Source organism: Carlito syrichta, unplaced genomic scaffold (assembly GCF_000164805.1).
Source record: "Carlito syrichta isolate Samal-C Ts95f unplaced genomic scaffold, Tarsius_syrichta-2.0.1 Scaffold315797, whole genome shotgun sequence".
Taxonomy (NCBI): domain Eukaryota; kingdom Metazoa; phylum Chordata; class Mammalia; order Primates; family Tarsiidae; genus Carlito; species Carlito syrichta.
In genome coordinates, this window is record NW_007259893.1 from 165020 (window position 1) to 175339 (window position 10320).

Below are 10320 nucleotides of genomic sequence, written 5' to 3' on the forward strand. Positions count from 1 at the left end.
CTCGTCCCTACAGTAAAGCAGAAGTCAGCCGGGCGTGGTAGCGCGCGCCTGCAGTTCCGGCCACCCGGAAGGCGGGGCGGACGGCCCCGGAGCCCAGCAGGCGAGGCTGGTGACCGGGGGCGCCGCTGCACTCGGGTCTGGGCGACGATGCGACTCCGACTCAGAAAAAAGAAAACCACGTGTGACTGGTGGCTTCCCCGTCGGACAGGTCTGCATAACGTGCCGCAGCTTTCTTTCCCTGCATTCTTTTTGATTCGAATGTGGCTTTGAGCCACCAGAAAAGTTGCCAGAATCACAGGGTGAAAGCCCGTGTCCCTTCATGCCGATGCCCCAGTCGCTACCATTTTTCCGCCTTTGCTCCTTGCTCTGTTTGTCTGTCTGTGTCTTTTCCCTGAGCCTTTGTAAGTTGCAGATGTGATGCTCCTTTGTCCGAAACACGACCCTGAGTACTCTCTAAGGCCAAGGACATTCTCTCACATAACCGCAGCACAACGACCAGAGCCAGGAGACATGCATGGACGGACACGAGGCTGGGGTAGCCCAGGGCTTTCACAGCAAGACCCCAGCCTGTGGCATCAGCGTCGCTCGGGGACTTGTTGGAAATGCTCGTTCCTGGCCTCCACCCCAGCCGTGAGGAGTCCACACTTCTGGGGTGGGTGCGTCCGTCTGTGGGTGACACACCCACCAGGTGCGCCTGTGATGTGGGAGTCGCCATCTAATCCAGTCTGTGTTCAAGTCCAGCTGTTGCCCTGAATTGTGTCCTCAGGAGGGACGTGTCCGTCAGGATGTTTTGTTGCCCAGGACCCATTCCGGAATCATTTGTGTTAACTTCTAAGTGGGCTGAGGGGCTCTCAGGAGGGGGTGTTGCCATGGTGACGCTGGCCAGGGTAGGGGGGTGGGGGGGAGCCGCTGCCGTTCCCTGGGCTCATGCCGAGCAGTGAGGCGGCCCCTCCCCGGCTCTGTCCATGGTCTCAGGGATTTTCTCACCTTCGGGCCCAGGCTTACCCGTCACTCGCACAGGCCTCGCCTGATCCTCTTTACTAAGGTAAACTAGCAACAAGGAGACAGCTGGTGTCCAGGCGTGCACCTTGCGGGAACACACCGTCACCACTGAAAGGGCCAGTCTCCTGCCCCAAGCTCTCTCTCTCTGCTGTAATTCAGTTCGGTGCCTTTCAAGGCTGAAGTAGGACCCCATCAGCGAGTCCTCCACGCACGCCTGTTCCCGGCCCTGTGGATGTGTCACGTCAGATCACGAGTCCACGGAAGCAACAGTGAACTCTCACCACTCTCACTTGAGCTCTCACCAGCTCCTTGGTGGGGAACAGTCCCAAAGCTGCCAAAAGGGCGGGTTATTCCCCATATCGGCACCCGCTGTTCTGCTCCAAGGCCCAGGAAGGAGGTGGAACCACATGCCGATCCCGTCCATCTGCGACAGCCTCACGCGTTTTCATCCTTGCCGAGGCTGTGTCCTTCAGGACGCCCTTCCTCCCAGGCCCGCCGCCTCAAGTCTCGCCCATCCTCCCAGACCCCAGCACACTTCTGTTGGCGTTTAAATTAAGGCTGCCCCCTTCCATCATCAGGGGTTCCCTCCCCCAAACAAAGGCTCCCACGACCTCCTGGCTGGAAGCCTGCACGGCCACGCCTCTCCTCGTGCGTGCATCTCGCGTGGCTCTCAGCACAATGAACGTCACACGGACCTCGGCGTGGGGCTGCTCTTTCTCCGGTCCCCTTCCTGTCCTGCCCCGGGCCCACAGAGGGAGCCACAGGGAGCAAGCTCTCAGGACGTTTCTGCTTTCGACGAATTCTGCACTCCTGGCTTCCCGCGGCCTCCCACCTCATTTCTGCCGGACATTGATGGCGAATGGTAAAGTGCTGGCTCCTTCCACCTGTCGGGGACGTCAGAAGTGTCTTTCCTGCCTTGACACACCTGACTAGAGACCTGGGACGCCGCCTGGAGCGCTTTGTGGGTGAGAAGTGTCTCCAGAAACCTGGACACTGAACTTGCAGACACCGCAGAGCGTGGACTTGGCCACATGCCTTAAGGACGGGGTGGTGTGCAGAGAACACTCGACTGCAGGGCAGGAGGTGGGAGGTGTTGGGCCCGTCCGCTTTCTGCGGGGGGCAGTGACACAGCTCCATGAAGCCTTACCGAGTCGATGTGAGTTCCCAACCTCAGCTGCACACTGGAGTCTCCCATCTCCTGAGAGCTCCGAAGGTCCTGAGGCCCCAGGTCCACCTCCAGGAAGTGCCTGAAGGGCGGGGTGTGGGCCAGGGGTCGGGATTTCCGACAGCTCTCCTGGGGTTCTAAGGTGCAGGCCGGACTAAGAACTATGGAAAAGGGAGAATGGCAGTAGTGTGGAAGCAGTCGAGTAGGAAAACGGAGAGTGGCTAGTGTAGAAACAGAGTCGTGGGGCAATCCTGTTTCTGGCCCCTTCCCGCTTGGGAGCTCTTCAGTCTTAATAAACTCCTGCTGACACACAGAGAAAGAAAGAGAGAGAGAGGGAGGGAGGGAGGGAGGAAGGAAGGAAGAAAGAAAAAGAAAGAAAGAAAGAAAGAAAAAGAAACAGAGTTGTTTAGGAATAGGGAAAGTGGTGGGGAAAACCCTTTGGGACCCTCCCACTGTGGGGGCTTTTCTGTCCTCCATAAATCCTGCATTCTCACTAAAAAGAAAAGAAAAGAAAAGAAAAGGGAGAGTGGCTAATGTAGCAACATGGAGTCAGATAGGAAAAAGGTGTCGGTGTTGACGAGCACTGAGCAAAGAGGATCCCAGCCCTGAGGCAGCGAGGCTGGCCTGGCGGTGGGTGTCATGGGGGTCAGGCCACGGGCTCGCTGCCCTTGTCATGAGGACCACCTGCTCGCTCTGCTTGCCCCGAGCCGCCTTCCACTCCCAGTCCTGTTCCTCAGTGAGCCCCTCCTAGCAGGAAAGCCGTGCCGGCCGACCAGGCCCTGCGCTCACCACGGCGAAGGCACTGGCATTCTGCATCACTGATTGATCCGGGAATCTGAGTTCCCAGAGGCGACAGTGATCCAGGGTCTTTCCAAAAGCCATTGCCAGCCCCAGCTCTGTGTCAGATGCAGTTACAGACGGAGCGGGGGTAAGAGCGATGATGCCATCGTCTTTGATGGACTCGCCGACAGGATTCATGAGCCTCTTCTGTCAACGACTGAAGCACGGGGGGGACGTGGGGCGAGTCTTGGGAAGGCCTGGTCCCAGGGCTGTGCGAGTGAACAGGAGAGAGGCCTTAGGCCTCAGGGCCACGGAGGGCTGGTGGATGTGAATTTGAACATGGCAAAGGTTTGGCCCAGAGGGCGGGACACGGACGTTTCATGGAAGGCAACGATGTGATGTAAGCCTCGGTGGTAGCAAAGCCCGGAGTCTCCCCCTTAACTGCCATGTGTGTGTTTGTAGTTACACATGTGTGCGTGACACCGTAGCTCGTTGATCACAACCAGAAAGTTAACATGTCTCTAGCGCACCTCCTAATGTGTTTCATCTGTTCTAGGGTCCACCCCAGGCTTCTGCGTTGCATTTAGATGTTTCCTTTGTCTTCTCCAATCTGTGACCGGTTTCCTCTCCAGCCATGTTCCTTATGACCGTGACACTTTGGATGAGCACTGGCAAGTTTTTTTGTGGAGTGTCTCTTACTGTGGGTCTATCTAGTGTTTTCTCGTGACTAGATTAAGGTCATGTATTCTGGGCAGGACTGGACAGAAGCGGGTGTCCTTCTCGGTACAGCGTAACAGGGGTGCAGGATGTTGGTATGTCCTGTCGTGGCCACTTTGATCACTCGGTTATGCGTCTTCTTTGGGTTTCTCTGCTGTAAAGTTGCTCTTTTCCCCTTTTGATTGATATGCAACTTGAGCAAGATGCTTTGAGGGTGTGCTGATAACCTGCTCTCCCCTAACCTTCGCCCACTGACTTCAGCACCCTTCTGTGGAAGCTGCCTGCAGCGAATGGTACTCTGTGGCGTTTGCCTAACTGCGAGGACCCGTTTCCCTCATTCTCTACATTTATGGTTGAGATTCTGCCTGAGAGAGAGAGCAGCTCCTCCTCCTCCTCCTTTGTGCATTGTTCAGTGGCCTGTTACTATCAGTTTGGACTGCTTTTGTAGTCATATGCGCTGTCGCCCAGCACTGTCATCTGTTAGTTTCTTGCTCAGATCGTTCCAGCCTTGGCTGCTGGGCTCCTTCAGGTTGGTGCCTGTTTCTTTGCTTTTTTTAACGTGCCCCTGTCCTTTTAGGAGGAGAAGTGAATTCTGGCTTAGTTCTGTTTCACAGATGAAGAAGCAGGACCCCAGAGAGGCGGAGGGACTTTCTGGCCATGATGTGACTGGATAGCGTGGACCCGCTCCTTCCCGTGGCTTGCTCTCACAGGCATCCTGAGCCTTCATCCTCCGTTTCTGTCCTGCACCCACGGGCTTGCAGGAGTGCGGGTCAGTGTGTACACACATGCGAATCCTACTGTCATGACCAGATTATTGATCGTTCTGTCTTCTCTTGATAGAAGGCGATAGGGCTTGTGGTGGAAACGGTGGACTTTAGCGTCACCTCTTCTGCTCAGATCCCGATCCACTTCCCAAGCAACTTAGTTCATGTCCCAGACTTTTTGTTTTTGAATCTTGAGAGAGTGTAATGGCACCTATTCTGTTAGGTTTTTAGTAGAGATTTGAGACAATGAGTGTTAAAAGTGACTAACACCACACTTGTTCAAGTGAGACTGACTGATACTGGCTGTGGTCACTCTGGTGGTTTCTCAACGTGCTTCTGTGTACAGAAGAAACTTCCAAAGTTAGTCCGAGGTCACAAGGTCTTAATTTAGTTTTTTGATTTGAGAAGTTGTCAAAAAATGTCAAAAGGTCTTGAGTAGCTGAGACTCCAAGAGTGCACCACCATGCTCGGCTAATTCTTTTTTTTTTTTTTTTTTGAGTTGGAGTCTCACTCTGTCGTCCACACTGGAGTGCAGCGGCTGCTCCTGGCCACCGCAGCCTCAAGCTGCTGGGCTCTGGCAATCCTTCTGCCTTAGCCTTCCAAGTAGCCAGAACTACAGGCGCGTGCTGCCATGCCCAGCTAATTTTTTTTTTTTTTTTTGAGTTGGAGTCTCACTCTGTGGCCCAGACTGGAGTGCAGTGGCTGCCCCTGGCCACTGCAGCCTCGACCTGTGGGCTCCGGCAATCCTTCCACCTCAGCCTTCCAAGTAGCTGGAACTACAGGCGCGCGCTACCACGCCTGGCGAATTTTTTGATTTATTGTAGAGATGAGGTCTCACCAAGTTGCCCAGGCGGGCCCCAATTTTGCAGGCTCAAGCTATCCACTCACCTCAGCCTCCCAAGTGCACGGGATTACAGGCTGAGCCACCGAGCCCATCTTTTTTTGTTGTTGTTGTTAGAGATGAGGTCTCGCTATGTTTCCCAGGCTCTTCTTGAACTCCTGGGCTCCAGTGATCCTCCCGCCTCAGCCTCCCAAAGTGCTGGGATTACAAGTATGAGCCAGCTGCTGTGCCCAGCCTCATTCTACTTTAGACCACAAATTAATTTCTTTTTCTTTTAACAAAATAAAACACATCCTTGGAGCTTACAGCTTTCCTTACCAAAAGCTCATCTTACCTTCCTTATGTAGTCACATATAGAGTTGTTTTTCTCATTATTTCTAGTCATTTTAGTTACATATATTAATTAGGATTCTTAGCCCTTAGTGACCTCAATTTCCAGGGAACACCAGGAAGCAAGTTGCCGTGAAATGTGTCACACCAGCAATCTGTAGATTGGAAAGTCCAGGAGTCGTGATTTCTAGGAGCATGTTTTTTTTTCCTATTATGTTTTTTCAGCATGGCACCGAGTGTTTACTAACAGTTCCACTGTCTTGTGGCTTGTGTGGCCCAACAGAGTTCTGATAAACCCTCGGGTTAGCAAGAGAGGAGACATGCAGGCAGGTTTGGAGAATGAGAAAGAAACCACGCTCTTTACAACAGGAGTCAAATCGTCAATTCACGTTATTTTGAATCCCAACAAGCTTTGGCATGATCTCCTTGGCGCAGAAAGTCCAGCAGGGACCTGCATGTGCTGGGCTGCAGGTGAGAGCTGGCTGTGCCTTTGACTTGTGATGGCCCTGGGTGGAAGCTGAGAAGATGCTGGGCCAGTATGTGCACGGCCACATGGCCTCGGGTCATCTGGGTAGGAGTCATTTCTTTCGGGCTGTCTCCTTGCGAGGTCTGGTGCGAATCCTCTCCCAACGACTCTGTTGTGAAGAGACCGTGACACACAGGCTCCCGTGAGCACGGAAGCCCTTCTCCCACGCTTCACGGGCCTGGGCTTTACATTCTGCAAGACAGGCACAGTGACACGGAGCCCATCTTTTCCTTTGGAGGAACCCTCCTCAGGCTGCTTCTGACTCCTCAGTGTTTTGCGGTAAAAAGGATCGAACATAAGGGCGCTCTAGGAGAACTTAACATTTAGTGTTTTTGTTCCTAGGACTTTAAAATGCTTCAAGACCAGGGCAGAGAGCTGAGCTCCACTGTGCAGAGGGGACGGGGTATTCAGGGGACAGAGCAGGGAGGAGGAAGAGCAGGGTCCAAAGAGACTGCACAAATCCAGAAAACATCCAGGAAGCAGGGCCAACCTAACTGAAGCCCATCAGGGTGTGCTACCTGGTACTCACCAAGGTTAGACCCCTGCCCTTCCTGGAGGCTGGATGCAGGTGCTCTGTCTTCAGGTGTTGCTCGAACAAACAGCAACTCTCTCAGCAGCCTTCCTCAGGCAGACACCTGGCGGGGGCAAGGTCATCCTCGGGTGGTGGCCTGGGGCTGCTGGAAACGGTGCCGGTGTTTGTTCAAGTCTTCATAGGTCAAGGTTGGGCCCCGTCGAGGGCTCGGAGGAGCCCGGCCAGGGCTTGGTGGAAGAGGGCGTCCTTGCCAGTGGCAGTTACGTGTGGCGGTGTGTCCTCACTTTCTCATGGTGATCTGTGATTGTTGTTAACTGTCGTTAAGAGAGCCTGATTTTAACATAGTAACCAAAAAATACGTGAACGACTTTGTTATTTTGTTTCAGGGCCGAGATCTGGACTATAAAATTCAGGAATATAAAGAAGCTGGAAAAGTCTTTCCCACGAAACAGATACTGGAGTGGTTTATCCAGCTGCTGCTGGGAGTTGACTACATGCATGAGAGGTATGTTCACCTGCCACTGGGGACAGGGTATTTTGAGCAGTCGTGTCTGAACTTGAAGAGTCAGTGAGAATTGTAGAGTTGAAAGGAAACAAGTCCAAAAGGTAAGGGGCTATCGGTAAACATCTGTCATATGCTTTTCCTTGAGGACGCTGTTGGATGATTGCATCCAGAGGCTTTGCGCACATGGCCTTTTCTGTCCTAGAAACAAGTTGGCCTTGGATGCAAGACAGAAACCTGTGTATGCACCACAGTCTCTTCTAGCTGCCATCTGTGAATCACAAAAGTTCTCAGATACGTTTAGCATGCTGTGAGTCTTCTGTGTCTTACAGCAGGCTTGAGTTATAAATACCTCAGTGTGCCACAGGTGAATTGCGGGGTCGCCTTGGAATGTGTCGGCGCACACCCAGCGGGGTCCGCTCCCAGGACGAGCTGAGGGATTGAGGCAGAAGGTCTTCTTTGGCCTCAGAGAGATGCGTCTTCAGACAGAAGCCAGTGTTGATGTGAATATCCGAAAAAGAGGGTCAAAGTATGTTTTATAATTTTCGATTTGCATTTACAATCTCTGCCGCCAAAACGTATTTTAAGACTTTCTATGATTTTTCTATAGATCAGAAGTAAGAAGTTTTAGATGTTAAATGTTTCATAGACTCATAAAATGATACGAACACGATTGAAAAGACGAACATACACAGACAAAGTAGTTACTCTGAGGCATCTCTAACCTGATCGTGTTCACCTTGGAAGTGGACACAACACGTGGTGACATTCTTCTTGAACAAAAGTGGTAATTTATAGGGCCCACCAAGGTCGGGCTGTCTGCGGATGTCAGATTGCTTGAATGTGTCATCTGTAGTTTCCGATAGCATAAAAAGTAATCGATTATTCTGTAATTCACCATGTATCTTCCAAAACAATGTTTGCTGACATAGATAGCTACTGATTTATTGGCAGCTCATAACAATATGCTGAATTATGTCATACTATCTTAAGAGACAATGATAAAAATATCAAATAATATTTTAATAAACTACCCCAAGCTGCTGACTGTAAGACTTCTGTATACATAACACTTTATTGGTATTTATTTCCTTTTCTTTGCTACTTCTTGGCATATTGTTAGGTCATACAGAGGAAAAATGGTAAAAAAGCAACGCATATCAAGTGCCAACTATGGTGTTCTGTGCACAAAACATAAAACTGAACTCTGGTTGATTTAGGAACTCAGATATTGATACATTTAAGACTGCTTAATAATAGTTAAAACAAATAAGCTTAAAGTAACTCTTCAAAGGGAGGCCTATAATTTTTTAAATTCTTCAATCTTCAAATAAAGTCATTAAGGATGACTAGATACTTGAATATTTATGGATCTGTTGATCTGAAACACCTTCCTTGGTGATTCTGATAACAAATGAAGGTTCCCTTTTTTCATCATGTCGGTATAATCGATTCGATTATACCTACAAGTCTTTATGACAGAGACATTTCTATTTTATGTTTCAGTTCATCCATTCACTTATCAAATAATGGTAAGTTAAAGATAAGTTCCAATCTCAAAGAGCTGGCAGTACACTAGCAGAGATAAGACACCGCACAGTGGTAAGCCGTGTGGCGTGGTGGCCGTCTCCCGACTTGCTCTACTCACACCCTTGAGTAAGCTGTTTTGCTGCTCTGAGCCTTTGCCTCCTCATGAGGAGAGCAGGGACGACAGTGGGACTCTCCTGCTCCCTTTACGGGGCTGTAGGAAATACATGTTGACACACTTGTAAAAGGGTCGCAGAAACATCGAGCTCTACGTAATGCCATTGCTTGTGGTTGTGATTCAAAATGGAAATCAGACCACAGCCAGCCAATGGGGTTAAAAAACTGTGGGAATAGTAAGTGTTGGCAAGGATTTGGAGCAGCTGGAATTGTCCTACATTATTGGTGTGCATCGATATAAACAATGTTTGAGAGTCTTTCCCTAAGCAAAACACGCAAATACCTGTGGCCCAGCATTTCTATTCCTGAGGGCAGAAACGAGTGCCGATAGCCCCAGGATGCACAGAAGTATGCACAGAAGCCTGGTTTCGTCTGCAGCAGAGGGTCTGTCATGTTGTGTGCAGTCATATGGCGGGCTTTTAAAGCAGCCACTCAGGAGAAAGAGCAGATGACTGGAGTGCGCGACCCAGGTGCGCCTCAGCGGTGAGAGGAGGGTCCAAGAAGGCCGATGCAAGAGTATCTGCCATGTGACTCGATTTGTGTGACCCTCGAAACCAGGCGAGACGAAGCTACGGGCAGTCAGGGCAGAGCTGGTGCTTGGAAAGGGGCCTTGAGGGGAGGGACACGGAGATGCCTCTGGGACGCTGGAGTGCTCCACATCTTGATCTGGATGGAGGGTTACGAGGGCAGCCTACATGGACGGCTTCCTCGGCCTTACCATTCACGCGTTCCAATGTAAAATAAGTGTCGTGTGTGCCAAAAAGTCCATGTGAGTGCTGCAGATCGGAAGAAGGATCACGTTTTCATTTGGGGGAACCCATGGGGGCTTCTCAGAAGCAGCAGCATTTGGCCCAACGTAGGTTTTGCGCATCGTGAAAGCTTGGTCAGCACCCTCTAAGTCTAAGAAACAGAGTGAGCAAAGGCAAGGAGGCGGGGAAGCATGGGACTTGGGAGCACGTGGTGAGTGGACCAGTCGGGAAGGTTTCAGGGTGGTGAAGAACGTGGCCAGCGAGGGAGGGTCGAGATGGAGAGGGCTCTGCTCTGCAGTGTAGACCTCGGATGCCGCGAGGACTTTCAAGTGGAGCTGAGTAGCATGACCCGAACTTGTCTCTGGAAGATTAGATGAGCATCGCACCGAGGAAAGAGGGACTTGGGTCATCAGGACTTTCTGTGATGCCCACAAATGGGCATGTGAGGCCTGAGCCAAGGTGGCAGCCGTGGGCCGGTGAGGGAGGGGAGGACGCAACTGCCACACCGAAGTGACTGGACTGGAAGTTACGTGGCTGTGTGCCATGTGAGGGGCCAGACAAGAGCCTGGTTCCGAGCCCGGGGGAGCCAGGAGGTGGAAAGACAGGCAGAAACCATGGTGTTGTGCTTAATTGTGAATGTGCTGGGCTGAGTATGGGGGGCGGGGGAGAGGGGGGAGAGAGAGACAGACAGAGAGGGAGAGGGGGAGG

At 51.6% G+C, this 10320-nt stretch overlaps 1 protein-coding gene across 1 annotated transcript in view; it reads left to right on the forward strand.

Moving 5' to 3' along the window:
* Nucleotides 1-7473, forward strand: part of NEK11 (NIMA related kinase 11) — a 49991-nt gene extending 42518 nt beyond the window's left edge. Inside the window, exons 3-4 of the mRNA XM_021706561.1 lie at nt 7044-7162; nt 7365-7473. Coding sequence (XP_021562236.1) covers nt 7044-7162; nt 7365-7473 — 228 coding nt within the window. The remainder of the gene's footprint in view (nt 1-7043; nt 7163-7364) is intronic.
* Nucleotides 7474-10320: the final 2847 nt, after the last annotated feature.